We start from the raw sequence: 27,699 nt of genomic DNA, 5'->3' as shown, positions 1-27,699 counted from the left end.
TTGCGGACATGGCCAAGTCTCAAGTGGAGCAACCTTGAAAGCTTCCGCTTCGCCTGACGTAAAATTCCACCCAACTCCAACTCCAATTCAACCTCCCCAGACCTCAACTCGGGGTTCTGCCATTCACACCTTTACCATGTCAGCTTTATTAGGCCTCGGGTACGATTCAAGCGACGATGACTCCGTACCCAAGACTTCCACTTCAGCAACACCCGCCACCAAAATCGTGGCCGCGCCAGAAGTGAATACAGAGGTTTGGTCCCCCGGTCTCCTACGTCTCCCTCCCTCATTTCTCCCTATGAAAAAGAGCTCAGCTCCCCATCATGATGACCAGATAAGACTAACGACCCGACAGGATCAAGCACACATGCAAATGACCCTAGCCAACACCTCGTCACAAGCCCTCACCTACAATGCCACCTACGATGATATGACACGACCAGCCGCAGGCCCCATCAACCCCTTCAAACCCGCCGGTCCAGGCAACGGAATCAAGCGCAAGAATGTCCCGACCGGATTCGCCGAGGAGACCGCCATCAGCGAGTCGACTTTCTCCGCCCAACACCGCACCTTCCAGAGTCTGGGCTATACGCGCAATCCGACCCAGCCGGATCAGTTTGTCGGGAATATGGAGAATGTCGCGCAGTTTGGCGGTCGTGATGTCGTGCAGATAAAGCCTACGAAAGAAAAGTCTGCCTTGTGGCGCGCGAAGCGTCAACGGAAGGGCGATTCGAGTGTCGTCGAAGGCGACGGGGCGTACTTGGGTCCCTGGGCGAAATATCAGAATGATCAGGAGTTTGATCAGTATGAGGTTGGCGACGGGGATGATCATGTCTTGGCTAGTGATGAGGAGTTTGTCGAGGAGGACGAGACTCTGGCTACCGATGCGCCCATGCCGGCCATGAGCAAGGAAGCTACCGACTACCAGGGCGATACGTCAAAGGCGGAAACGAGCGAGTTTCACGGCTCCGAGCAGTTCGATTACCAGGGCCGGACCTATATGCATGTACCCCAGGATCTGGATGTCGATTTGCGCAAAGAGGTTGGCAGTGTCAAGAACTATGTTCCCAAGAAATTGGTTCATACTTGGAAGTCGCATACCAAGCCTATCACTTCCCTTCGTTTCTTCCCCAACTCTGGCCACTTGTTGCTTTCGTCGGCTGCGGATGGCAAGGCTAAGATTTGGGATGTTTATCACCAGCGTGAATTGCTGCGCACTTTCTCGGGCCATAATAAGGCGATTACCGATACAGATTTCCACCCTACTGGTAAGACTTTCTTGACCGGTTCGTTCGATCGCAATATCAAGCTCTGGGATACGGAGTACGGAAAGTGCATTGGTCGGTTTTCTACGGGCAAGACACCGCACGTTGTGCGCTTCAATCCGAGCGCTGAACACTCGCACGAATTCCTGGCTGGTATGTCGGATAAGAAGATTGTTCAGTTCGATACGCGGTCCGGAGAGCTGGTCCAGGAATACGATCACCATCTGGCAGCTGTCAATACTATTACTTTTGTCGACGACAATCGTCGCTTCATCACTACATCCGACGACAAGTCCCTGCGCGCCTGGGAATACGGTATCCCCGTTCCGATCAAGTTTATTGCCGAGCCTTATATGTTTGCCCTCACGCGTGCGACACCCCACCCCAATGGGAAATATGTTGCTTTCCAGTCTGGCGATAATCAGATTGTCGTGTATGGTGCTACCGATAAGTTCCGCCAGAATCGCAAGAAGAGCTTCCGTGGGCACAACACTTCGGGCTACGGTATTGATATGAAGATCTCGCCCGATGGTCAGTTCATTGTTTCGGGTGATAGTGCTGGATTTGCATGCTTCTGGGATTGGAAGACGGGCAAGATGTATCATAAGATTCAGGCTGGTGGGAAGGAAGGCGGTGCTGTTACTTGCTTGGATTGGCACCCTCAAGAGACGAGTAAGGTTGTTACTGGTGGGTTGGAGGGTGTTATCAAATACTGGGATTAGATATGGCATGGGCTGGGGGATAGCTTCATTATACCAGCTCTGTTGGCGTTGAAATTAATGGGGGGGGTTTGAATTTATGATTCTCATTACTTTTCTGCTTCTGTTCCTTTGAGTTGTACTAGTAGATTTCCATTCTCGTCCCTCATTAGCCGGTCAGTGATAACTTCGGTGCATCGTGCTACTTAAACTCCGCCCATTTGAATCTTCTCTGCACTTAATAACAGCAAATTCATAGATATGAGACAATACCATCTTAACCATTCTTTCTGACAAGCTCTTCTCGATTTTCTACTCATATCCACAAGACAGCAACCTTTGAAGATTTCCAGCTACGAATGGAGAGCTTCAAGTACTGATTCGTTTGGCGAGACGGCGAACTCGAGAGCCAACTCGAACACGCTTCCATCCAACCCGGCGATACATCTGTCGGGCCATAAGACGAAGCAGACAAGTGTGGCGTCGCATTTCCGCTTTGATGGACTTGAGAGATCTCAGTACTTTGACCATCTCTTGCTCGGAGGGTTGTTTGTATTCGACGGGTTCCTTGATATCGATCCCTTCGTCGCAGTCCTCTTCGTCACAGTCGCCATCGTAGCCGCTGTTCAGGCTGGAGAAGAAGTCAATTGGAGACGATGCTCCTGACTGTCCATTGAGATATTCCATGTCTACTTTCTTCGCGAGAGGTGACTCGGGAACGCAGGGGGGCGCGGCGCAGTTGGCGGAGGTGGTTGAGGATTCCGCAGCGGCCAATCTTCGAGAGGTCGGTGTGGTCAGAGGCGGGAGTTGGGAGGAGATATGTGGCTTGCGTGTGGAGTTGAGAGATGGGAGGTGTGCTGGGGATTTGAACCGCTGGGGCATAGCTCTTCATCGACTTGTAGTTGGGGGTCCGAACATGCTTGCCCTTCAGATTGATCTTGAAGGGCGTGGGAAGGGTAGGTTCGATATTGGTTTGAGGCTGGTTTGGGGGCTCGGGGCTTGATCTAGTCAGATCGTAGACCGCGTGGTAGTCCATTGTGACAAGTGAACTTGGCGTGTTAGGGTCTTACTGTGGTTGGGAAGAGGGGTCGGAAAGGTAATGAGAGAAGGGGAAGATGAGTAGGAAGATGAGGAGGAAGAAATGGGATGGTAGAAAAGGAGAGAGAGGACTCTTGGACATTTGTATGTTTGTGCAAAGTTGCAGTTGAAGTGAATGAAGTGAAGTGACTCAATTCTGGCAACGGACGTGAATGGAAAGGGTTTGCTCCTAAACAAGAATGAAAAGATAAAGTGGAAATTGTCATGAATTGTGAAATATAGAATCAAACGTTCATTTTGCAGGCTGAAAGTCTATTATGCAACAGAAAGACGCTGGATTCGAGACAAAGAGATAAAAAAAACTACCACATCTCAGGTAAAACAATACATGCTTTTAGGGTATCCTCATCTCCAGAGCAGCCGAGAGGCAGAACGGATCCAATTCAGCGACGTCCGCCAAAGCCACACTGGGGACACGAGCCGAGGGTGTTTCCACAAGAGTATCGCGAGAGCTCCAGCTCCCACAGCAATCGCCGAACTCAGTCCAAGACCAAGGACCTGACTCTGCTGCTGGACGGCAGCAATTACCTCCGAGTAACGCTGGTTGCTAAAGCTGATACGAGCATACTGCGTCTTCCAGCCCAAGAACGGCAGACGGCGGTCGATGGTTTCCTCGATAGACTTGCGCAGTTTGTACAGCGGGGATTTGACGCCCCATCGCATTTCGAGGTAGTTTTGTTTGGAGAGGTCGTTGATTGCGTGAGTGTCGTCGCATCGTTGTTTGGTATATGCTTGGAAGGCTGCTTGGCGGCGCACGCTACGGGTGTAGACGCTCAGATCCGTGTCATAGACTCCGTGCTGATCGAGCTGTTCGAAGAGAACGCGGACGTCTTCCAGTCCGGCGTTCAGACCCTGGCCGTAAAAGGGAAGAACGGCGTGTGCGGCGTCGCCGATGATCGCCACGCCGGAGCTAAAGTGGTGTGGGTTGCACTTGATGCTGATCAGCGGGAGATGCGGGTTGATAGCGAACTGCTCAGACAAATCTTCGGGGGTGATCAGCTCGGGGCACACGCCGGGGAAGTGCAGGTCGAAGAATTCGTGAAGCTGTTCGGTTGCGTTCTCCAGGGAAACGTAATGCGAAGAAGGTGCAAAGAGTGTGCAGGTGAACGATTTGTCCTCGGACGGTAAGGCGATAAACATAAACTCCTGGCCGGGCCAGATATGAAGATGATTTGGCGAGATGCGGAAATCTCCCTCTGGTGAGGGAGGAATGCGGAATTCACACCAGAGCGTGTCGATATACTCCTGCTGATAGTCGACGCGGGCAAATTTCATCATATGGAAACGGGAGGCGGAATGGGCTCCATCAGCTCCGAGCAGATAATCGAAGGATACCTCGATTTCAGGCACTCGGCCAGCCACGCCGAGATTATCGGGCTGAGGAGTGTCGCCGGGGATGCGGCGTTCAAACCAGGCCTTGTTGGTGTGAAAGTCGGCACCGGTCAGCTTATAGTTAAAGAATAACTTGACATTGGGGGTACGCTCCAGCTCGTCGAGCAGGGCATTGTTAAGAGCGCTGCGATCCAAAGCATTGATGGCCTGTGAAATCAGATTAGCCGGCTGTGTGAGCTTGAAGGTGATACACATGAACTGCAGGGGTGATCATGATGATATGCATGATGCAGGCCCGGGGGAAAATGCAGGGAATTGCAGGTGGATTGCATACACGACCGTGAACGTCATAGGCTTGAGCCGCCTCCCATAGAGCACCGCTGTCTCGGCCGTGGATCATGCGGCCATACATGGGGATGGTCTTGTGGAGCACTTCATCGATGAGACCGGGGCGATTGGAGCCCTGAAGAGCTGTGATGCCACGCTCGGAGATGGCCAAGTTGATTGATTTGGTGAAGTTGAGTGGGATGGTGGTTGGATCGCGGAGATCTACGGACGGACATGATTATTGGCTTGGCCCCAGTTGCAGTGGTGAGATGGTATCAAAGGTTCAGAGTCAAAAGAGACTCGGAGATGATCGAAGATCTTGGAGGAGTATTGCAGATGGCATCATTGATGGATGGCAGAGGACCTTGTGGATCGGAGGGAAAAGGGTGGTGCATGTTGCAAATTTCAGGGTATATATTTTACGAGGGGGAAGTCGAGTCCGAGTCACCCGGAGAATTTCAAGTGTTGACTCTGCGCAACACAACCACCGATGCCAGTACTTTTACCCTCCAATTTCTCCGAAATTGTCCTCGTCTCACAAGCACCAGATTAACGTACCTCCTCGAAGTTCATACACTTCCACCTCATCACCACGAGATGCCGCATAAAGCGCGGCCAGAGACCCCACTGGGCCAGCGCCGACCACCACCACTTTTTGTCGGGGAGAAGCCATGGGCCAAATTCAGAAATATACGCCCAAAGGACAAACGATTCAACACTTCAGCAAAAGTCAAACGCCGTCAGGAAGGGGGGGGAGAAATTCAATTTGTCTGGGACCCTCGCCGGAATCACCCTGGTCACGTGGTGCGATGTCGGATTGCTGAATAATCATGGCTGAGTCATCCAGATGAGGCAATCTGGCACGTGATAATGTACAAAGAGCAAACAGAGCAAACATCCCACCACTAACGCTAGTCCACAATGGGACTAGCGTATCCCGTCGCCGCTTTTTGATTTTCTCGCCGCAGTTTCGATGCTTCGATCGTCGAGAAATTGACGATATCATTATATTTACCCCTCAACCACCATGACTGCTCGCAAGTGCTCCGGAGTAGACTGCCCTAACGATGCGGGCACCCTTCAATGTCCCACCTGCCTGAAAATGGGTACCGACAGCTTCTTCTGCTCGCAAGATTGCTTCAAGCGGAGTTGGGTACGCTCAACCCCCACCGAGATGGATCTATATTGAGATCCATGTCGAAGCCATTGCCCACTAACCCCTGCCGTTTCATAGAGCGAGCACAAGTCCATTCACAAGAAGAGTAATTTCCTTGCCAACCTCTTCACTCCGAAAGTAGTTTCTGAACCTGATCCAGCAACCGGCCATTTCAATCCCTTCCCCGCCTTCCCATTCGCCGGCTCGCTACGTCCTGTATACCCATTGTCCGCCACACGCACCGTTCCCAAGACCATCCCTCACCCCGACTATGCTCGTGACGGTATCCCGCGATCTGAGCAGAAGCTTGCCGGTCGTCACACCATCAAGATCCTCAACAAGGAAGAGCAAGAGGGCATGCGCGTCGTGTGTCGCCTTGCGCGTGAAGTTTTGGATATCGCCGGCCGCGCATTGAAGCCTGGAGTGACCACTGATTATATTGACGAGGTGGTCCACAAGGCCTGTGTCGAGCGCGATGTATGACCACCGGCCGAGGCTGTGAAAGTAGCAGCTACCAGGGTTGTCGCTAACATTATTCTCTCCCTCTAGTCCTACCCTTCCCCCCTCAACTACATGCAATTCCCCAAGTCGGTCTGTACCTCGGTCAACGAGACCATCTGCCACGGTATTCCTGATCAACGGCCGCTGGAGGACGGCGACATCGTCAACATCGACGTCACCCTTTACCACAAGGGCTTCCACGGTGATATCAACGAAACCTACTACGTCGGAGATAAGGCGCTCGCCAACCCCGACGCGGTCCGGGTGGTCGAGACCTCGCGCGAGTGTCTGGAGAAGTCAATCGAGCTCGTCAAGCCCGGCATGCTGTTCCGTGACCCCGGAAATGCGATTGAGAAGCACGCCAAGTCACGCAACTGCAGCGTCGTCAAGACCTACTGTGGTCACGGCATTAACCAGCTCTTCCACTGCTCCCCTAACATTCCTCACTACGCCAAGAATAAGGCCGTCGGAACTGCAAAGCCGGGAATGTGCTTCACCATTGAGCCTATGATCAATATCGGTACTCACCGTGACCGCACATGGCCCGATGACTGGACGAGTACCACCCAGGACGGATCGCTGTCCGCCCAGTTCGAGCACACTATGCTGGTGACCGAGGACGGTGTTGAGGTTCTTACGGCCCGTTTCCCGGATTCACCGGGTGGACCGGTCCCGATGCCTGTGATGGAGACTGGGAATTAAATATACTGCTATATTTTGCATAGGAAGTTTAGATACCTTGGGAGCAAATTTACGACTGTCCATGCCATGATTGGATTGCTGGAACTGTAGACAACCCAGGCAGATTGGGAGCAGCCCTATAAGTAGTTGCGGCTGGGTGAGACATTGAGATCTCGACTATTGTATGGCCTGCATTCCCATGCATTTCTAAGGACCGGGCCTCGAAGCAGTATAATTCCCGCCATGGGGCTAGCATTTGAATTTGCACAATGTCATTGAATTGGGGGGGCACCTTCGGCATCTCCAAAGAGCCCCATCGCGTATGTGGGGCTGCGGGCATGGAGTATAAGTATAGGATATCGCTACTTACAAAACTTGGAGAGTAGAGTGGATGAAGCTTATACAGCGCTGCTATTGAATTATGCATTGGTCCTGATACTTTTGACAAATGGAAAGATCAATTGGCCAAGTTCATTTCGATTGGTCATTTAATGGAGGACGGTTGGTTATATAATACTATTCAAGTCCCTGCCATCAGATCATATTGGTGGCTAATTCTCTCTTCTTCCATATACATACCTAGGTATATATCTCTCTTTCAACCTGACTAGGTATATTGCCGGCTGTTGAATTTAACATTGCCACCCGCCAGAAAATCTATAGCATTGTTATAGGGCCTGAGTACGAGAGTACACCTCTCGTATTCCCTAAACTTGGCATAAATACCAGCGAGTGTGTTTTATTGTATTTTTGATTACCCCCAATTAAGCACCGTGCAGAAGGTCTCGATCCACTATTTTGACGAAATCATCCCTACCCCGCGTTATATGACTTGGCTGTCTGACAATGACTTACTCTGTACATATGCAAGCTCTCCAAACTGCCGAAATGACCCCACATGAGCTTTCCATGAATCCTTGGAGAACCCTAAAGCCCCACCTCCATTTTCAGCCTCTCCACATCCCACTTCTACTTTCTGTTCCATTCTTTTCATCCTGGAGTTGTTTCCATTTTTCTCCTAACAGTGGGACTCTTGCAATTATTGTGGAATTCTCTGTTTGACCCATCAGATCAATCCGTACCTTAACCTCCAATCTCCACTTCAGATACTTCCCAATATGGCCGGCAAGCTTCACAGCGCACCGCCCTTCCGGGCCGAGCACATGGGCTCATTGCTGCGTCCTGATGACCTCCTCGAGGTCCGTGAAAAGATTCGCGACACTGGAATTTCCGAAGAAGAGGCTGGCTTGTTGGCTGTTGAGACCAAGGCTGTCAAGGATGTGGTTCAGCTGCAGCGCGATCTGGGCTTGAAGGCTGTTTCCTCGGGCGAGTACAACCGCACTCGTTTCTGGGGTCTCATGTGGGATGAGTTCGAGGGTATGTCATGTTGAACAGTATTAGCTCTCTCTCAAAGAAACCCTTTTACTGACGACCCCAGGAACCATCCGTCTGCAAGATGCCGACGCTTCAATGTTCAGACTCTACCACCCCGACGTCGTCAGTCTGATTGAAAAAGACCGCAAGGTCATGCCCGGTGACTCGGTCATCGCTGGCTCAAAGCTCTCTTGGAACCCCGAGCACTCTCTCTCAAACCTGCACGAGCTCAAACTCGTCCAACAGTCCCTGCCCGAGAGCGAATGGAGCAACATTAAGTTGACCATGATCACCCCGGCGTGGTTCCACATGCGCTACAAGGAAGGAAAGGCCTATACCCCCGAGGCCTACGCCAACGACGCAGAGTACTTCAAGGGCGTCGCGGAGGTTTACCAGGCCGAGCTGGACGCGCTGTACAAGGCCGGCCTGCGAAATGTCCAGTTCGACGACCCCGGAATGGCATACTTCTGCTCCAAGGACTTCCGTCAGGGCTGGGCTGATGACAAGGACAACACTGGATCTGTCGATGACTTGTTCGACGCTTATGTCCAGCTGTACAATGACTGTCTCGCCAAGATCCCTGCCGACATGCACACGGGTATTCACCTGTGCCGAGGCAACTTCATCGGTGGTCGCCATTTCTCGGAGGGCTCTTATGATATCATTGCGAAGAAGCTGTTCGAGAACCTTAACGTCAACACATTCTACCTCGAGTACGACACTGAGCGGGCTGGTGGCTTCGAGCCTCTCCAGTTTCTCCCCAAGGACAAGAATGTTGTTGTCGGTGTGATTAGCACTAAGCTTCGCGAATTGGAGGATAAGGAGGCGATGAAGGAGCGCATCTACAAGGCTGCTGATTTTGTTGCTTCGGGTAGTGGTGAGACGCGCGAAGAGGCCCTGAAGCGTGTCTGTGTTAGCCCCCAGTGTGGTTTCAGCACCCACGAGAGCGGATATCCTCTCAGCCTGGATGATGAGAAGAAGAAGCTCAGTCTAGTGCGGCAAATCGCCGACGAGATCTGGGGAGAGGCATAAACGTGTGCCTGAAATGAAGTGATGATTGATGTGCCAGTGGTGGCTTGTATAGGGTTTCTTGAATTTCAACAGCGACGGGAAACGAGACATGAGATGAGATGAGATGAGATGACACGAGATATGCATTCAACAATTTTATCATTCTGTATTAATCTGGAGTAGGCGGTTTGGATTCGTCGGCGAGTGAGGTATTTCAATCAACTACGAGATTATTTTTTTTCCACGTGTGAATGGAGCTGGCTTCAAGGTGTATTAGATGTAGCCAATAAAGTTTCGGACTTGATCTTCCAAGGTCCAAGGTACCCTGACTTTAAAATACTCTATCGATTCTGCTATGACTTATGAAGCCTCTCATTACTAGTACCTTGCTGCGTAGGCGGGGGCTGCATAGGCACAAGCCGTGCATAAAAGATATCAGGATTCCAGATCCTCGACGAAATCAAGTCAATTAGATCTAGCTATTTCTGGGGAGGGTCCGAACCCTTTATGCCATCATGATTGGTTTAAATTTTGAATATTATTATAGCAGAAAATTCCCAATAAAATTTCTCAGTGAAACCCAACTCCTATGATGCAGCTTATTTCAAGAAGCGTTTCCTGAGAGTTAGCTCTCGAAATACTGGTTCTGTTTTGACTGTAATCATGAGAATTCGTTTCCGAGACTTCCACACTTGTTAGCCAGAGTACTATTGAAGATTTTGTATACAGTCTGCTGGATAGAGGCGCTTCAGTCCATGCAACGGATGAACACCTTCCAAATGAACGAACTACGGTGCTGGGGGCAGCAGCAGCTATGGGGAGCTACAAACTAGCATCTCGAATCATTGCCGAAGGAGCTGATCTTCATGCAAAACAAACATGGTATGATACATGGGAAGGCAATATTGAGAATGTGACCGCGCTCCACATAGCTAGCGGATCCTGGAACCTAGCTTTCGTCCAGACTTTGCTCGAACGCTATGGTGCTGATGAATTTGCTCGGGCGGTATCTGCATCTGACAGTAGAGGACGACTTCCTCTTCACTGGGCTTTGCTTAATCTCAGTGACACGTTCAGAAGACCGTCGGACGAGGAAACAATGTCGACGGGGCTCAAACTTGTCAACTTATTACTGGAATCTAATCCAGACACGATCAATGCGCAGAGCTCTGATGGAGCAGTCTTTAACTTCCTCACATATGGAAATGTCATACATGCCGGAGAGTTGGCCCTTATGAAAGCTCTCCTCCGCCTCAACCCAACTATTAGCACTGTCAACGCACAAGATAAATCAGGTGCAACTGCTCTCTTGAGAGTATTATCTCACCACGAAACGTGCAATTCTGTTCGTGAAATTTACACTATGCCATTGGTCAAGCTTCTCCTCGCGCATGGTGCCGACAGGACGGCCTGTGACAAGAAAGGTCAAACCACGCTACACAAGCTAGCTGCTGGTACGTCATATGACGACCCAATCAGTCCCGATCTGCTTGAGATGTTCATCCCGTTCGTTGATATCAACAAAGCTGATGCCAATGGCTGGACGGCCCTTCACTGGATGGCAAGAAACCTGCGACAAATCGAGCCGTCTCGTTTACTAGTCAGTCGGGGCGCTGATGTGAATGTCATCAACAAAAAAGGCAACACGCTTCTCCATGAAGCGGTGGGGGGCAGGCTCATACGCAAACAGAAGGCAGATGAAACGATTGAATACCCCACACCTGGGGAGAAGAACCGGGCCCTGGACGAAATCGTCTCAATATTGCGAGAAGCCGGCGCATCAATGGATCAGCCTAATTTGGCACGCCTGACGCCCGCGCAGATACAAGCACAAACGCGGGCAAAATGGGAGAAAGGGTGTGAATAGACAACACAGATAGCAGTTTTTTCTTGTTTATGAATATGTCTAAACGGGGGGGGTATAACCGAGAATGTAACTTCAAACTTCAAGTTTTTCTATGCGTCATACCTAGAAAGTAGCTCTGTGCTCCAAAAGTATAATTCAGGATCTCGAAGGAAGAATATACTGCCTCGGCCAAGATATACTATATTTATGCCATGAGCCTTCAAGTTGGCTCTGTATTTGCCTCCCCGCGTCTTGGCGACCACCCCTCATTATAGAATATTACCCTATTCGGAAGGCTACGCCGCATTGTGCTGCGAACAGGTAGAAATTGGAGTGACTAATTTGGAAGCAAATCGCCCATTCTTTACCCTGTCACGTAAAATCAATATCGGATGAGTGTTAGAGGGGACCGGCCGACATTTGCTGGGTCATAATCGGGATAAATTCCCCTGAAGGGGGCCCCGGACTTTGTCCGATCTCGCGCGGAGCAGGTAGTACTCCATGCGATGATGTTTGGGTTCACTCGGCCCGGTTGAGGACAATGTCGAGGTCAAATATAGAAGGGACCCCGTGCAATGGGTTTCTCTGGTTCCGTGAGATTTCTTTTGAAAGTATCATCAACTGACACGCTCCTATATTTTGGTTAACTACCATCATCTTCCTCTGCGATCAACATGGCACCCTCGACTCATTTCAAGCTCAACAATGGCACTCAGATCCCCGCCGTTGGACTGGGTACGATCAAAGCTGTGGTAAATTTGAGAGCTAGGGGCGTCTTTGCTGACATGGAACTTAGGAACCTGGAGATCTGAACCTGGCCAGGTCCGTCAAGCAGTCTCATTCGCACTCAAGAACGGATACAGTCACATTGACGCAGCACTGTAAGTATTCCTATCTATTCTCGACAGAACAGTACTAACAATCTGATTGCAGGATCTACGGTGCGTTCGATCAGGGAAAAGAATGCAATTAGGCCCCGGCTAACCGGATCACTAGGAAACGAACATGAAGTCGGTCAAGGCATCAAGGACAGCGGTGTTCCTCGCGAAAACATTTTCATTACCAGCAAGCTGTGGAATACTCATCAGAACAATGTTGCAGAAGGTCTTCAAAAGACACTCGAGGCCTTGGGCACGGATTATCTGGATCTCTACGTAAATCAATCCTTCCTTGGTCCGGCAGATGTGGCAAGGCTAACAAAAATACTAGCTCATCCACTGGCCAGTCCGACTTGTTCCTGTAAGTGACCATGATGCTTTATATCAGCCAATTGACGAGTCTGACCAGCACAAACAGAACAAATCAAGCGCACTTCTACCAGTAAATCCCGATGGAACACGATCTGTCGACCGCTCCTGGGACCAGAATGAAACCTGGCGCCAGATGGAGGAGGTATACAAGGCTGGCAAGGTGAAGGCAATTGGGGTGGCAAACTGGTCAATTCCTTATCTGGAAGAGCTCAAAAAGAAGTGGACTGTTGTCCCTGCTGTCAACCAAGTCGAGCTACACCCTTTCCTTCCTCAGCACGCTTTGAAGGACTGGTGCGATAAGCATGGAATCCTCCTCGAAGCCTACTCACCACTTGGCTCTGAAGGTATGTCTCTGTTGGAAATCATCCCAAGCCTCTGTGAGGGCAACATCAGCTAATATGGTGACTTCTAGGTGCTCCCCTCATGTCTGAGCCCGTAATCCAGGAAATCGCCAAGAAGAACGATATCTCCGCCGCCACGGTCCTGATCAGCTATCATGTCAACAGGGGCATTGTCGTACTGCCAAAGTCTATTAAGGAAAGCCGGATTGTGAGTAATAGCCAGATCATCGCTCTCTCTAGCGAGGACATGTATGCTTTGAATGGCTTGGCTGCGCAAGGAAAGGCAAAGCGTATCAATACGCCTCTTTTCGGATGGGACCTCGGCTTCGAGGACTGGTACAAGCAGTAGAATTTGAATGGTCTTGACTTGTATTTAAACTATAAAACTAGCTAGCAAGCTCTTTCCTTTTATAGATTTGTAAATGTGATTTGCAAACAAGATAAAATCGTTATCGATTCCGAATTCTTCTCATTTAGACCAGGACATAATCTAGATTCTACCAGCGATTGAGGGCATATTGAATCTAGTAATAAGAGAACAAATTAGATTAGAGAGCTTAAAAATTTTCATAATGACCCTGGTATGGGTAATTATTATCTCGCTTGATGAAATCTTTAGAAAAAGGTTTGATGAGTCTGGCTTGCGCCGTAATATCGCCTCAGTGGTTCAGAAGGGGGGGATCATTGCTCGCATTATGCAAGCCGAGTCGAGATTTTGGCTCTCATTTAGGGGTTAAAGTATTCCAAAGACACTTGACTTAATTGTGGGTTGAATCAATCATGTTGTACTAGTGGTAGGCATAAAATCCGCAAGGAAGACCAAACCCTGACCTTTTACGGTGCAACTCGGATTATTTCAACGCTTAATGATCAAAAAGTCTTTTTTCTATATCGTTTAAATCTTGTAAGGTGGAGGGGAAATGCCTTCCTTGAGGGCCTTGAGCCGCAAAGCCAGTAACTTAGAGGCATACCGGGTCATTGGAAGGAAACCAACCATAATCCACATGTTGGGCACTCCCGTCTCCTTGTAGACTGTCTTAAACTCGCCTTCTTCATCGATACCCCAAATAGGTCCGCACTTTCTGGCAATTTTCTCACCGAGAGTGGCGCGAATGGAGTCGATCGTGTTGGAAAACCCGGTAGCAAAGACAACAAGGTCGAATTCCTTCTCGCGTCCGCCATTCAGGATGACTTTATCTTCAGTGAACTCCTGAATAAAACCAGGCTCCACTTTGATATTGCCGTTGATGATTTCTTCGCAGGCACCAGCATCGAAATAGAATCCACCATTCCGCGTCTGACCAAGGGTAGAATTGCCAGTATCGCGCTGGCCACGCCATGTTCGCAGACCACGAGCATTGAGACCTTCCAACAGGGGCCTGTCAAGTTCCTCAAGGGTCTTCGCGGTGCGTTTTGCCAGTTCCTCACTAGGTCCAACTGGCGTAGAGAAGTTGATTCGATCCATGGCTTCAGTGTCTGGGAGATTTCCATTCTTGTCGGGTGCGTAAATTCCAAGCATGCGGGGGACGGAATGGGTCAATGACATAACGTAAGTCGGTGATCGCTGGAGAAGAGTGACATCGATTCCCAGACGAGCGCACTCGTATGCTGTATCGAATCCCGAGGATGAGGTACCGACGACGCAGACCTTCTTTCCGACGAAGTCACGCGAACTCTTGTGCGCACTGGAGTGTCGGATCTCGCCTCGGAAGTCAGACATGCCAGGAACAGCCGGCATAGAAGGGACACCGCATAGTGATGTGGCCATGATAAGCTGCTTGGGGCGTAGTGTGCGTGTCTCTTTGCCCTCCTTGCTGATCATAACTGTCCATTTGCCCTCGTTATCTTGGTCGGCTTTCACAACCTCTGATTTGGTCCAGACATTGAGCTCCAGGGCAGATGCATACCACTTCATATAGAGACCCTGCTTCTGAGCTGGGGTGTAAGTGGGCCAATGCTGAGGGTATTTGAAATATGGCAAGTTGTCTGGCCAGTGTGGGAAGTGCAATGAGAGATACTCGTAACGCTTCTTCCAGACATCTCCGATTTCGTCGCTGCGCTCGATAATCAAGCTGTCCATACCGAGAACTTTGAGGCGTGCCGCCATAGCAAGGCCACTAAGACAGTAAGTAAGCGTGACACCATAGATTTTAACTTCATGGACTCTTACTTTTGTCCACCACCGACGATCAATACCTCTGGGTCAACTGTGTTGATGGCCTCGGATCTCTGACTCTCCCAGCTGGTGATGCCGGTCATATGTCCATCTGGCGCAGCCTGTTCAGGGAATTGTTTGAGTGTTTCGGCAACAGTGTGCATGGTGTAAATTTTCCAACCATCCTGAGTGAGGACCGCATTGATAACGGCAGAAGCGAGAACGATCTCGGTCTCGAAAGACACAACGAATTGTAGTTGCGAGAAATCGGGGTAAGGATGAGACACCGAGGGTGCAGGGTCGAGAAACTCGAAATTTCTAGCCTTGGTTTGAGACAAAAGATCGGCAGCGGCTTTGAGGATGGTATCTTTGAAGTTGAAAGTACGGAAGTCCCAGGTGAATGAGAGCTTATCACGCCAAACGCCTGTACGTCCGAGATGGGTGAGGTCAACTAAAGTTCAACGTTTCGATTTTTAGAAAGGTCTTACCAGAATCGAGAAACAGTTCAGCAAATGATTGCGCGTCCTCCTCCGATGTGGCTTTAGAGAGACGGGCGACGATTCCCTCGGCCTCTTTCCGAGAATCACAATCGGTGGGGATTTTAACCCCTAACATATCCGTGGTAGGGAGAGGGTGGTTGTACTTGAAGTCGTACATGAAATCATCCGCGACAGGCTTTATGATCTGGTCATGGTTCAACATCGCGCTCTTAAAATGGAGGGGAGCTTGAGAGAGCACATCGGTTCCACTTAATTCTTGAACATAAGGTGCCATTTTCGATTGCTTTGATGAGTAATATGCTGAAGATGGTGCCGCTTTGGCAATGTTTATGAACTGATCTCAAGAGAATGCGAATGTTCCAGAGATCCCGGTATAGTCAATTCAATGAAAAGAAAAATTGAATGATCTATATATCTATCCTCGAGCTATTCAAAGCTCACATACTAGTACTAGTAGTAATTGAAAGTTGTTAAAAATGATCATTTCAAAAACTACTGTATTAGGCAACCATCGCCGCATTCCAACTATATTGAGTCTATCCTCATATCACAAGGTATGTATGTCATCCCCGCACCCCGCACGATGGCTTTTCTGTAAGCTCTGCCTCATTTTGATTGCTCAGACTGCTTTTTTGGGGCATTCCTAGCGGCAGGATACCCCCTCGCCGAGGTTCGCTCGATATTGCCTCAACAGGCTGGATGAAGGTATCCATTTACATCGGCACGGGCCATCTAATGGGTGGTGGGACTCGGAGAAAAGCTGACCGTTCTCTAAAACTAGAAACTGCGATGATGACAGACACTGACCCGTCCAAGTAAGTCTTTCCGGAAGTTGAAGCAGAAGTGGCGGCGATACGATCACGGCTTGCATCCCTATAGAATGGCGCTACCTAGATAGCAAATTTTATGGGAGAGCAGTCCAGTAACGCAAATATTGACAGAATGGAATTCCCTATCGGTGGTGATATCTTGATTAGTATTATCGCTGTAGTATTACATAGAGAACTATGATAGCGAACAGAAAAGGCAGCCATCTAAATTGCGATGAATGCGTTTTTATCGATGAAAATTCTAGCATTAGTCAACTGATTTGATTTAGGGCTATTAGACTATGGGGCATCCATGGATGGAGATATAATTTAATGCTCCAACAGTACAAAATAGCGTTTTGTACCCGTAGAGCACCATGTTCATGAAAAATTACTGTCACAAGAAATACCTAGATCAGATACAAGCTTAACTATTGATTCAGCGGGAATCTTCAGAACCTCAGTAGCTACTGGTAGCTTGAAGTATACTAGTACTCGAGTAGTAAGGGTTGAGAACCAAATTGAGGATATCACTAGTACTAGGTAGTACAGCACTTCTGCTGTACTAGTAGCAACCACTGAATTTATGTTGAAGTTGGAAACTGAAACACGAACTCGTACTGGCATTTTTTCTATCTCGTACCAAAGTAAAAAATCTAAATGATTCATATCTAGTCCATGATAGGGAGGCCATTGTCATCGAAGTATACGGGCACACCCTTGCGGAATGAATATTGCAGAGCAGCACAGATCTTACCCGCCTCAAAGGCATCCTCAGGTACACAGGTCATCTGCTTGTTATCAAGTACCGCGTCGGCAAATTCAGCAAGGTCGGTCAAGAAGGTCTCATCAAAGAGAGTGAATGCATCGGGAACGGATTCTGAGCGAATACCGAGATGGTCGCGAATCTCAACATTCGAGTTCGAACTGATAATCGAATGTCCCTTGGTGCCACACAATCGCGTGGTATCTTCGAAGCCGCTGGTGAGCGTACGACCGAGGTAAGTCTTGAAGATCTTGCCGTTGGCATACTCCACCAGACCCCAGGCGTTATCAGCATCGCCGTACTTGGCCAAGTCCCCATATACCGCGTTTTGGCCAAAGGCGATGACTCTGTTGACTTGCTTCTTGGGGTTGGAGAGACCTGACTTGACATCCAACAGGTATCGCCCGGCATCAACCTAGATCCGTGTTAATGAATCGGCAGATGGGTAGGTAGTCAAAAATTAGTACTTACAGTGTGGATGCCGAAATCAAGGAAGATTCCACCAGACATCTCAGAGAAAGCCACGAAGAAGGCTAAAGAAAAATTTCAGTCTATCAATTCATGTAGCATACCAGGAACTCTGGACTGGGACGTTATCGGCATACCATTTGGGTCTGCTTGGTCGATACCAGTTGTCTCAACGGCGTGAATTTCACCCAAGGTTCCTTTATCAATTAGGGCCTTGGCCTGGCGGTACGACTTGTCATCTGGACAGGGTCAGTATTTGGTACATTTGGAGTTTGATGTCTGGGAATACTTACATCTGCGAGTGAATGGAATGAGAAATTTGAGGTCAGGCCTAGAAGCCGACTTCTCGACGACTGCTTTGGTAGTAGCAATGTCCACAGAGACGGGCTTCTCACACATGACGTTCAGGTTAAGATCAAGGGCTTGCAGAATCAAAGGCGCATGTGTAGCAGTTGCGGTACAGATGAGAACAGCTTCAGCTCCACTGTTCTTCAAGCACTCCTGAGAGTCCGAAAAATACTTTACATTTGGGGGCAAGTTCTCTGCAGCCCATTTGCCAGTGCCTGGTTTGGTATCACAAACAGCGACGAGTTCGATTCGAGGCTGTTGAAAAGCGAGGATGCGAGCTCGAAGCACTCCCAAACGGCCGAGACCGAAAAGCGCAAACTTCACACGTCGATCGCCGTACGACATGGTTCAATGTTTTGGTTTTTATGGGAATAACTTTCTATTGAGTAGAAGTGGCGGTCCTCTTTGCCCTTGGAAAATTTTGAAATGTGCCGTGCAAAGTTTAGATGTCGAGTCAAGAGGTAAATTATTTTTCTGCACCTCCAGGGCTTGAGAGCTCGGAGAGACTTATTTATCTATCAACTTCCTCCAAGGCTCCCTCGAGAACGAATCTCTAGACTTTGCCATCAACTGTAACCGCAAGTTTCCCCGCATCGTGAGTAGTCATAGACCCTCATAATCCAATACCTCGTGTGAGTGTCGCGATGTGGAGACGAAGAAGATCCATCTGTAGAGATCATCGCCGATGTTGAATACGGTAGACATCGAATTGCCTAGTTGGCAGGCGCCATGCAAGGAATAACGCGCATGGGGACCAATTGGATTGCACATAGTCGGCTGGGATATCGTCGTCGTAATAGCGGTGTTTTTTAGTGTCGGCGGAGCTTTCCATATTCAGTAATTCTTCCTCACGACAAAATTCGTCGGCGCATTTGTTCTTCTTCAATTCATTCCAAAAAGATGGCATTGCCTAGTCCAGCAACCCATGCCGTCTCCGTTACATTCTGTCTCTTCATCCTATTCTCGAGGTCCAATTATCACTTCTGCTATGTGTTTCCGACGCATGGGACATGTTATATCGGCATTCTCTCCCAAAATTGACGGCCACGGGCCTCTGTCTCTGATCTGAGCCAATGAAAAGCCCCAACTTAGCTTAGTCCCAAACCCCGGACCCGCCATCCCCATGAAAGCATATTCAATAAACTTTGGAACCTTGAAAATAAGAACTCAGTGTACAGGTGAATTTGTTCCCCTGTTGCCTCTGTGCTTACCCTTTACTATAGAATTTGTGACTACAGTACCCAATCACATTTTTTGTTTCAAGTTCTTCTTCAGTTCCTTTTTGAAATAGTATCATGGCGAATGAAATAGACAAAACGACCGAGAAACTTCTGGCTGAATCATCTTCAGAGCATGCAGAAGTGACTGCCACAAGCACATTCGAAGCACGTGAGGCACTCGGCCATTTCGCTGGTGCATACGGTCCAGACGGAATGCGAGATATTTTTTCATCTGGATATGTCTTCGGAGCCGCCTTTCTGGCATCGCTGGGCGGTTTCTCACTCGGATACTGTCGACGGCACACTAATGAGAAGGAAGCAGATGCACGAAACAGGTGATGATATGAAGAGGAGAGAGAGAGACGAAGCTATCTAAGGCAGGCACGGGTGCTTAGGCACCCGTCCTCAACAGATACGATCAAGGTTTCATTTCAATCATCAATGTAATGGACCAGTTCCATGCACACTACCCCCAGGCCAGAAATTCCTTTGGCACGGGATTCATGACATGAATCCTCATGCCTTATCTTGCAGACAATGTTTCCAGGGAATGGGCATTGACTGTTGCGATTATCTTTGATCTCGGTGCGATCATTCAAACGGCTGCCCCAAATTTGGGACGCTGGTCGCTTGGAGAGCAATCGTTTTTGTCGGCGTCGGAACTCTGACTATGGTAAATATGCTTTGTTCCTGCTAGTGGCTTTATTTCCTTTTCTCCATGACCTCAAAGTCCCGCGGCATCTTGCTGATTTCCATCTTTAGACAGCACCTCTATATATTTCGGAGATGTCCCCGCCGAACCTTCGTGGTACATTGCTGGTTCTGGAGTCCGTTTCTATTATCGCCGGTGTCATGATAGCGTATTGGATCACCTTCGGAACTCGGTTTTTAGAAGGCAATATCTCGTTCCCTCTCCCTTGGACTACAGATGGTATCTTCTACCATACTGGGCGTCTGTATAAACTTCTTCTCATATTCCCCACGCTGGCTTGCTCTCGTGGATCGTTCTGAAGAATGCATGGCTAGCCTGTCAAGGCTTCGAGGCCTCCCAACTACGGATGCACGCGTGCAGGCTGAATATAGTGGAATCCTCTCCGAAGTCGTTTTTCAACGCCTTGTGGTAGAGCAGACCCAGCCTGGAGTTAAAGGCTGGAAGCTAGAGTTGCACAGCTGGTTGGATTTGCTTAAGAAAAAAAGAATTGGTGCCGGACTTCTGTTGCAGTTGGTGTGTGCTTTTTCCAGCATTCTCCGGGGTTAACGCATTCATTTACTACGCGCCTACCTTCTTCCCATCGTTGGGGCAAACAGATGAAATGTCGTTGATTTTATCTAGCGTCTTCAATGCCCTGTAACTTGTCGGCGTATCTGTTTGCATTGTAACGATTGGCCGAGTTGGCCGCCGTCCTCTTGCCATTTTGGGTGCATTTGGGTGCGCCATTTGCTATATGGTCATTGCAATCCTGAGCGGATTATATTCTCATGATTGGCTGAATCATACGGGAGCTGGCTGGGCCTGCGTTGCATTCGCCTTCCTATTCATTATCGTCTTCGGTGCTTCGTACGCACCCTTGGGCTGGGCACTCCCTTCAGAGGTTTTCACCACAGCATCTCGATCCAAAGCCGTCGCCTTGGCCACCTGTGTCAACTGGCTCTCCAATTTTGTTATGGAGTTGGGTACACCTCCGATGATGGAAACACAGGGTTATAAAACTTACATCTTCTTCACGGTAATGTGCTTTTTGGCTGGGGTCTGGGCACTGCTATTGGTTCCAGAGACGAAAGAAAAAACGCTTGAGGAAATAGACCATGAGTTCGGAGATGTGCACGGTCTTGCCGAAAGGGAACTGATGAGATTCGCTGTTCAATCAGTGAGGCAAGGAATTATAACAGAAGAACTGAGAGCTGCGGGATGTCGCGTCATCCCATGCCCAAGGTCTATTCTGGGAATTCTTGACAGCTTCGGGGTGAATCTACTAAGTTTCACTACTGGTACCTACCAAGTATTATTCTAAGGTTCAACTTGAAGCTTCCTTTAAGGTAGTTAATGAGTCATCCATCCATGAGTCAGAAGTTCTGACTCATAATCAACGGATATCTAGCGAGGGCAATGTGAAATATTGAAAACCGACTCGAATATTACGATGAACCCTTGAGATTGTAGTTCAAGTTGTTTATATGCCCTCAGGTCGGTCACCACTGGCACATACCGTTAAATTCATTTCTCGATTTTGTTTTTCATAGTCCTTGGAAGTGATTGTAAGATTGTAAACAGGTTGGGTTGGCCTTGAAAAGCAGAGCGCAGCCTCGCCCGAATAAGCAAAGCGCGCCACCCCGCAAGCCGCCCCAAAATTGGGGGCCATCAAATTCCGTGCAAAGGCTTCATCAAAGCCCCATCGTTGTTGCGATTCATTTAAGCAGTCTTCCCCATAGGCGCAAGCCCATTACAAGACACAGTCTGAATTTAGCAGGGACATACCCCATGGCACATCAAGCGCACAATATTCCATGGGGCCTGCTCGCTTCGAATTTAGAGTGGAAGGCCCCGACGCCCTGGAACAATTTCGCCACAAATCTGTACCCGCGCATGAAACCGAATCAGGCGAAGGATTTGACACATTTTGTTAGTGCTTTTGTGGAGACTCTTGACGAGCATTCGGCCTGTGAACGAAAGAAGTATCCGAAACACTACGATATTCCCGAGCCATCGGATGTGATACTCGATGATGCTATTGTTCGCAAGATATCACCCACGGTTCGTCGATGGCGCTCCAACTGGCCCAAAACCGAAACATGTCCTTCAGGTACATGCAAAAAAGTTGAAGTTGTGAGAGGACCCAGATGGACGAGCGTGTACGATGAATGTAAATGTGTACCCATCCCGCAAGAAGAAAGAGTCATGTCGGCCTTTCTTCAAGACCCCCATGTTGAGATTGATTGGAGGTATAGTGGTGATGACTCGAACAAAGAGGCGATCTTGAATCTACGTTTCGTGTTGACGCTACTTCTATACGGGGAGATGGAACCAATATTGCGTGTCTGTGCCCATCCGGGTAATCATCTGAAGTTCTGGCGTCTCGGAACCTACTTTGAAGGCGTAAGCCTTTTCTTCCCTTGTCAAGATTTTGATTCTTTGCCATGAATATCCAACTAACCTTAGGAAGCCCATTAATCTTGGATGGGAAAAGATGTGTCGACAAATGCTCTCGGTCTACATCTGCCTCAACATCGCATACTGCTTTCCCGAGACTTGGGATCCTGCATCTGGCCGAACCGAAGAAAAAGACTATCGCAATGCCAAATTCTATCAGAAGACACTTATTGAATCCGGTGCAAGAAGCTGGGACCTGAGGACATACCCTCACCTCCAGTTCTTTGGCATGCAATCGTGTGAACGCGCGGAAGAGAATACCGGAAAAGGCGAACATTGGTTGCTCGATGAAGAGTTCAACAAAGCGAAACGAGAATGTCTTAGAAAATATGGTTGGCTTGACCGTTGGAAGAAGGACAACCTAGCAGGGCCTTACGGAAGGGTACCAATTCGCGAATTTCTGCGAGTGTGGAGACCAGGGGGTCTTTGGTATGCACCTTCGTTCTCGGAGGTGGATGAAGTCCGGTCGATCTTATGTTCGATGGGTCTTCCAGCTGAGTTGGCACTGGAAATTATGAAATTCGCCGACTACAAATCACCGAAGGGTAAGCTCGATCCACCGCATGATCCGCTACATCCTATGAACCGAGAGGCGCTCGGGCAGTATCTAAAGTACTGCTGGAAGACCCTTGTGCTGTGTTATACCATGGCGACAGAGATTGGTATGGATCCGCTCGACCGGATGAACCCAGATCATAGGGACCACAGCTGCTTAAACTGGAAGAATCTTGTCGGAGATGCCATTGTTGACTTGTTTGGCCACCACAAAGATCGACGCGATGGGCATTGGAGTGAATCGTTGACGTACGATGTGGATAAACTCCCGAGAATTTGGTATAAAAAAGACACTGTCTCGGATGACGACACCCCCACTGGCTGGCGGGGACCCTTCACGACCTTCGTGTGATTTCTGCGGTCAATGCAGCGTTGAGCTAAAATCTGGTTCAAAAAATTCGACATTAGCGTACTTTCAAAGATGAAGATTGTGACGTATTAGAGGCCATTTCCAATTTACGCCGCGAGTTCCAACAGAACGAGAGTGAGACCATAACACGATAGTAATTCGATACTTGCAACTGGATATCTAATCTAATGTACAGGTGGGGGTAAAGTAACAACCATGGGGGAGATAGTATATGCCTAGAAACTCGCCATTTCGATCCAACTGGCGACAAAGGCCAACCGGCGTCCCTTGTCTGCAGCCATACGGCGCGAGAATTCATCGAAATCGAGTCTTGCTCCGCTTCCACCGCGCTCTTTCGCATCTCGCTCAACCTGATTCAGATAGGCCCATCGGATAAGGGTACGATTGGAGGGGCGCCTGGGTGTGATATTCTCCTGCGCTGCTGCGTGTTGGATGGATTTTGATGGTGGTGGTAAAGGTTGCATTGGGGAGGGAGGGAGTTTTGGCGCGACTGCTTCTGCTTGTGGGGAAGCTTGTGGGGATGGAGGGGCTGGAAGGGAGGTTGTGCCGTTTGGTTCGAGGCGGAGGCGATCTGGGAGATCGGAGGCTGCTGTGCTGCGAGGGGATGCATAGCATGCGCTGTCGTCAACATCAGGGCGGAATTGCGGGAGTGTGGGGTCATAGTTGTCAGATTCCACGGTGAAGGACTCCGGTTCTTCGTCTGAGGATTCTTCTTCGAAGGAGATTGCCCCTGTGTTCAAGATTTGTTCTTCCAGTTCGTAGGAAGCGAGTGAACTGCTGTCCGTCACGTCTTCATCGTCCATTTGATCGAAAGAGTGGTCCCCAAGTCTGTCGTCGTCTTCGGGATTGGAAAGGTGCACGGGTCGGACATCGTCATCTTGTGACATAGAGTCGGGCAGAGGAGGGGCAAGAACAGGGTTGGTAGGTTCCAAAGCAGGGCTTTGTACCACTGAGTATCCAGCACTCTCGAGAAGATCGTCAAGAGGTTGATCTTTAGTCATTTCCTCGAGCTCTTCTTCGTCCCTGGGCATTCTGTCTTGTTCCTTGAGAGGCTCTGGTGGTGGTCCAGTATGCTGCATGAGATCGATCTCATGCGACCAGACTTTGCGGTCTGTACGGGTACGCCAGACTTCCATCAAGAGGTCCTCCTTTTGCTTAAACAAAATATCAAGGAGTTCGTTGAAGCCTTGTTGGGTAACTTGGTAAAGAATTTCTTTGCCGACATCCTTTTCAACCTCTGGGATCTCAAAGCCGCCCCATCGCTCACCGACTGGGATACTCCGGGAGGAGGTTGAAGGGTTAGATCGAATATCATAATCATCTGTAATGTCATCCTGGAACCGGACCTTGGAAGAGGATCGCGAGCGTGGGGAAGGTGGGCGTGACACTTCTCGAGAAACATCCCCGGAATCGTTATCATCGGAGAGGTCGTCAAAATTCGGGTCTTTCTGGTAGCCATCGGGAATGGTAGCACCATCCTCTTCATCGGTGTAGAAGGCTCTTCGTCGCCAACGTTCGTCAATGCCATTTCGCCGGGCTTCGTCAAGCCGTCTTCTATCGTCGTCACGCATCCTGCGGTAAATCGTTGTCACCACTCGGGCTCTATCGATCGGGTCGGTAATTTCCTGGGGGGGCACATACGTTCCGAGGGCGTGAATAATGTCGTCTTCGAGGAGGTGCTCGGCTGGCGGCCAGCCACCACTACCTGCCGATGAGCCAGATGCGTCGGACTCGGTACCATCGTCGTCATCATCGTCATCTTCCTCCTCCTCCTCTTCGTCATCGTCGTCGTCGTCGTCAACATCATCGTCCTCATTATTGTCGCCATCTTCCTCCTCTCCGGGTGGGGCCGGGTTGGGCCGATGAGAATCTGAAACTGTTGCTGGGAGACGTAGAGTTGATGGGAACATCGGTCTTGTCCGACCAAATTGATCTCTCACGGCTGAATCACCAATAACCAAGTGGCGGTCGCCTACATCATTACCATCCTGTCGCAAGATGCCTCCATGATCTACCAGCTCCATGTCGCCTTCCAGGTTAGGTCGCTTGCCTTCGCCAATACGCGAGGCTTCGCCTGATGGGATGTTGCCCGGGAATGCAGAGCTGATCGGCTGGCTGCCGAGGACAACATCGCGCGCTCCTCCTTCCAGAAAATCGTCTTCCATTCCGGCAACCATATCGCGAGTGAGCTCGCGACTGAGTGCATAGTAGGCCCGGAAGACGCGAAGGAAATCCTTCCTCTCGATGTAGCCATCTCCGTCGATATCATATCCGCGGAACACACGGCGTAGTCTTTCTTCGTTGCTTTTGTTATTGAGGCTAGCCAGACCCTTCAGGAATTCTTCGAATCCGATCAGGTTGTCATTGTTAGTATCATAGAAGGCAAACATGCGGTCATAAATGAGACTTGGAGGAGGGGGTCGAATAGACGTGTTGGGTACAAAGCATCGATCGAAGGTCTTGCGATCGATCGCCATATAGAGCTTATTCGGATCGTCAGCCCATTCATAGTTTGCAAGACAGCGGAATTGATCCCAAAGTGCATCTAGCTCAGTGTTCTCGAAGCTGGTTTCTCTCATCAAGCGCTTAGCAAGTGGTCGCGGGAGGCTCCGAGGTAGCATGGCGGGCTTGCCAGGGTACCAGACTGGCTGGGACTGGCGAGGATTTCCTAGGAACGGAGCTGGGATCCGGACTTTGTAGAAGAGATGGGTTTTGATATGCACCTGCATTGCCTCACATGTCTCACAGAGATCGTAATCAATGCAGTTCGCACATCGATACCGGATACCCTGAATGGGCATGGCACCGCAACTGTTGCAGGTCACACCACGATGAATGTAGCCATCTCTGCGCGCCTGATCCTCCGCAATATGGTATAATAAGTTGAGCAGATTCTGGCCTTCACGGGTAGGTGATGCGTCATTATTGCCGTCGCGCCACGAAAAGACACTCTGGTCATCGGCTGGTGCTTCTGCAGCCTCGGGATTTTCGGATGGTGCAGCCACGTCAGGGAAAGTCGAGGTTGAGAGGGTGACACGCTCGCCGTTTTGTCTGCGTTGGCGCAACTGATCGCCGTAATTCTCATCGCCATTGAAGCGGATGAGCGCTCTTTCAATTCCAGCCCTTGAGATTCCCCGACGTTGAAGCTGTTCTGTTAAGTAGTTTCGTTCAGGAGTGTCCTCCGGGAGGGTGTGTGAGGCAGGAAAATCCAAAGCCAAAAAAGATTCGAGGAAGGTGTCCTCCATCATTTCACGCATGCGCTCCGCATGAGCTGGAGGAACACCCACCTCCTCCATTAGCTGGTCGCGTGTTGCCAGCAACGACGGCAGAAGACCACTTTCCACTCGGCGTCCATCTTCTGTCTCGATGCGAAATGTTCCGTAGACGCCATTCTGACGCTCTAATTGCTCGAGGTGGGTTATCGCACGGTAAGACGGGGTTTCTGACAGTTCTTCGGCTTCGGATCGACGAGTGCGGCGGACGGCGTTGCGACGGCGGAGTGAGGCTTCTGATGACTGTGGCGAGACAACATTGTTATGTATGTATAGCAGAGCATAGGCAGCTGCTACGCCGGTAAAAAGGTACAGGATAGGACGGTATCGCGCCAATGACACCGGCCCGGAGTGTGACTCGGACATGGCGGAGGTTTGAGCTGGTGAAGCTGTGGAGGGGTCGGTCACGGCGATCGAAGGGTCATCATCAAGCTGGACAGATCAAACCCGAGCTCAAATGTGAATGGATTGAAGGCTTCGGAAAAGTAGGTGGTTTGGAACTTGAAAGGTTGAGTGCAGATGAGACTTGGAATTGGAGATGACGGGAGTTCCAGGCGGAGGTCATTTTAAGTTCACCGCTTTTCTCGGACAGCACAGCAACTACCTATTACACTGCACAACTATAATCCATGAACTTGGAAGTATTTTCACTGATTCATACTTACCTAGGGTATGGCGGACGAGAGGGGCCAGAGAGTGTCGGAATTAGGAATCCAGAATTTAACCAGCAGAAAAGGTAATTTCGATCCAATTTCAAAAGATCACCGTTCCGAACGGATCACTCTATTAATTACTATAGCTATAGCTATCACTATCTAGTAATGATTACTTACACTTACTTGAGTTATCGCTACCTAGTCTAGTAATCATTGTATACAATCACCATAGCGATTACCACCAGTACCTACCCAGTTAGGGAGTAAAAGTAGGCCTAAGCGCCCAAGCATACCTCCCACCGCTCGCCTAGGCTCATACTTCCTACTACCTACTAACTAGTAACTGGTACTTGTAGTAGTAACTAGTACTGCTTTTCAAGTTGGTATCAAACCTTCCAAGGTAGTAATATGACAGGTAATCATGTACTATTTTTCCTTTCAATTCAATCTAAATTTGTTTTCCCCATGGATTCAGCCTGAAGTACTAGTAGTATGTCCGAGTCTTTGTCAACTTCAAGATCTTCAAGCAAAGTCCCCTCTTGCTGGACCATG

The 27,699-nt window shown here is 49.4% G+C and overlaps 13 protein-coding genes across 13 annotated transcripts; 8 read left to right on the top strand and 5 right to left on the bottom strand.

Moving 5' to 3' along the window:
* Nucleotides 1-136: 136 nt before the first annotated feature.
* On the top strand, nt 137-1,987 carry N7533_013382 (WD40 repeat domain-containing protein; the record flags this gene model as incomplete). The annotated part of the gene is made up of 1 exon (XM_057110032.1): nt 137-1,987. One exon carries the CDS (start codon nt 137-139, stop codon nt 1,985-1,987), a length of 1,851 nt encoding a protein of 616 aa, XP_056952734.1.
* A 345-nt stretch (nt 1,988-2,332) lies between these two features.
* On the bottom strand, nt 2,333-2,999 carry N7533_013381 (uncharacterized protein; the record flags this gene model as incomplete). Its single annotated transcript, XM_057110031.1, has 2 exons — nt 2,333-2,788; nt 2,835-2,999. 2 exons carry the CDS (start codon nt 2,997-2,999, stop codon nt 2,333-2,335), a joined length of 621 nt encoding a protein of 206 aa, XP_056952733.1.
* Nucleotides 3,000-3,406: 407 nt separating this feature from the next.
* On the bottom strand, nt 3,407-5,393 carry bna4 (kynurenine 3-monooxygenase; the record flags this gene model as incomplete). Its single annotated transcript, XM_057110030.1, has 3 exons — nt 3,407-4,600; nt 4,728-4,942; nt 5,279-5,393. The coding sequence occupies 3 exons, from the start codon at nt 5,391-5,393 to the stop codon at nt 3,407-3,409; spliced, it is 1,524 nt and encodes a 507-aa protein (XP_056952732.1).
* A 354-nt stretch (nt 5,394-5,747) lies between these two features.
* N7533_013379 (methionine aminopeptidase MAP1) lies at nt 5,748-7,079 on the top strand (the record flags this gene model as incomplete). The annotated part of the gene is made up of 3 exons (XM_057110029.1): nt 5,748-5,873; nt 5,955-6,353; nt 6,426-7,079. 3 exons carry the CDS (start codon nt 5,748-5,750, stop codon nt 7,077-7,079), a joined length of 1,179 nt encoding a protein of 392 aa, XP_056952731.1.
* A 1,097-nt stretch (nt 7,080-8,176) lies between these two features.
* On the top strand, nt 8,177-9,464 carry N7533_013378 (cobalamin-independent methionine synthase II family protein; the record flags this gene model as incomplete). Its single annotated transcript, XM_057110028.1, has 2 exons — nt 8,177-8,435; nt 8,497-9,464. 2 exons carry the CDS (start codon nt 8,177-8,179, stop codon nt 9,462-9,464), a joined length of 1,227 nt encoding a protein of 408 aa, XP_056952730.1.
* A 793-nt stretch (nt 9,465-10,257) lies between these two features.
* N7533_013377 (ankyrin repeat domain-containing protein) lies at nt 10,258-11,310 on the top strand (the record flags this gene model as incomplete). The annotated part of the gene is made up of 1 exon (XM_057110027.1): nt 10,258-11,310. One exon carries the CDS (start codon nt 10,258-10,260, stop codon nt 11,308-11,310), a length of 1,053 nt encoding a protein of 350 aa, XP_056952729.1.
* A 653-nt stretch (nt 11,311-11,963) lies between these two features.
* Nucleotides 11,964-13,229, top strand: N7533_013376 (putative glycerol dehydrogenase (GCY1); the record flags this gene model as incomplete). Its single annotated transcript, XM_057110026.1, has 6 exons — nt 11,964-12,024; nt 12,086-12,170; nt 12,203-12,443; nt 12,499-12,528; nt 12,556-12,883; nt 12,952-13,229. The coding sequence occupies 6 exons, from the start codon at nt 11,964-11,966 to the stop codon at nt 13,227-13,229; spliced, it is 1,023 nt and encodes a 340-aa protein (XP_056952728.1).
* Nucleotides 13,230-13,775: 546 nt separating this feature from the next.
* On the bottom strand, nt 13,776-15,809 carry N7533_013375 (flavin-containing monooxygenase; the record flags this gene model as incomplete). Its single annotated transcript, XM_057110025.1, has 3 exons — nt 13,776-14,997; nt 15,051-15,459; nt 15,524-15,809. The coding sequence occupies 3 exons, from the start codon at nt 15,807-15,809 to the stop codon at nt 13,776-13,778; spliced, it is 1,917 nt and encodes a 638-aa protein (XP_056952727.1).
* Nucleotides 15,810-17,015: 1,206 nt separating this feature from the next.
* On the bottom strand, nt 17,016-18,271 carry N7533_013374 (putative NAD binding Rossmann fold oxidoreductase; the record flags this gene model as incomplete). The annotated part of the gene is made up of 4 exons (XM_057110024.1): nt 17,016-17,525; nt 17,582-17,643; nt 17,716-17,817; nt 17,872-18,271. The coding sequence occupies 4 exons, from the start codon at nt 18,269-18,271 to the stop codon at nt 17,016-17,018; spliced, it is 1,074 nt and encodes a 357-aa protein (XP_056952726.1).
* A 950-nt stretch (nt 18,272-19,221) lies between these two features.
* N7533_013373 (general substrate transporter) lies at nt 19,222-19,485 on the top strand (the record flags this gene model as incomplete). Its single annotated transcript, XM_057110023.1, has 1 exon — nt 19,222-19,485. The coding sequence occupies one exon, from the start codon at nt 19,222-19,224 to the stop codon at nt 19,483-19,485; it is 264 nt and encodes an 87-aa protein (XP_056952725.1).
* Nucleotides 19,486-20,591: 1,106 nt separating this feature from the next.
* On the top strand, nt 20,592-21,158 carry N7533_013372 (Major facilitator superfamily domain general substrate transporter; the record flags this gene model as incomplete). Its single annotated transcript, XM_057110022.1, has 1 exon — nt 20,592-21,158. One exon carries the CDS (start codon nt 20,592-20,594, stop codon nt 21,156-21,158), a length of 567 nt encoding a protein of 188 aa, XP_056952724.1.
* Nucleotides 21,159-21,625: 467 nt separating this feature from the next.
* On the top strand, nt 21,626-23,201 carry N7533_013371 (uncharacterized protein; the record flags this gene model as incomplete). The annotated part of the gene is made up of 2 exons (XM_057110021.1): nt 21,626-22,240; nt 22,308-23,201. The coding sequence occupies 2 exons, from the start codon at nt 21,626-21,628 to the stop codon at nt 23,199-23,201; spliced, it is 1,509 nt and encodes a 502-aa protein (XP_056952723.1).
* A 233-nt stretch (nt 23,202-23,434) lies between these two features.
* On the bottom strand, nt 23,435-26,857 carry N7533_013370 (EF hand domain protein; the record flags this gene model as incomplete). Its single annotated transcript, XM_057110020.1, has 1 exon — nt 23,435-26,857. One exon carries the CDS (start codon nt 26,855-26,857, stop codon nt 23,435-23,437), a length of 3,423 nt encoding a protein of 1,140 aa, XP_056952722.1.
* Between the last annotated feature and the right edge of the window lie 842 nt (nt 26,858-27,699).

Source organism: Penicillium manginii (assembly GCF_028828005.1).
Source record: "Penicillium manginii strain IBT 31320 chromosome Unknown utg000011l:1.0-1395921.0:1.0-1396616.0, whole genome shotgun sequence".
In the NCBI taxonomy this organism is placed as follows: Eukaryota; Fungi; Ascomycota; class Eurotiomycetes; order Eurotiales; family Aspergillaceae; genus Penicillium; species Penicillium manginii.
This window is presented reverse-complemented; position numbering and strand designations above follow the sequence as displayed.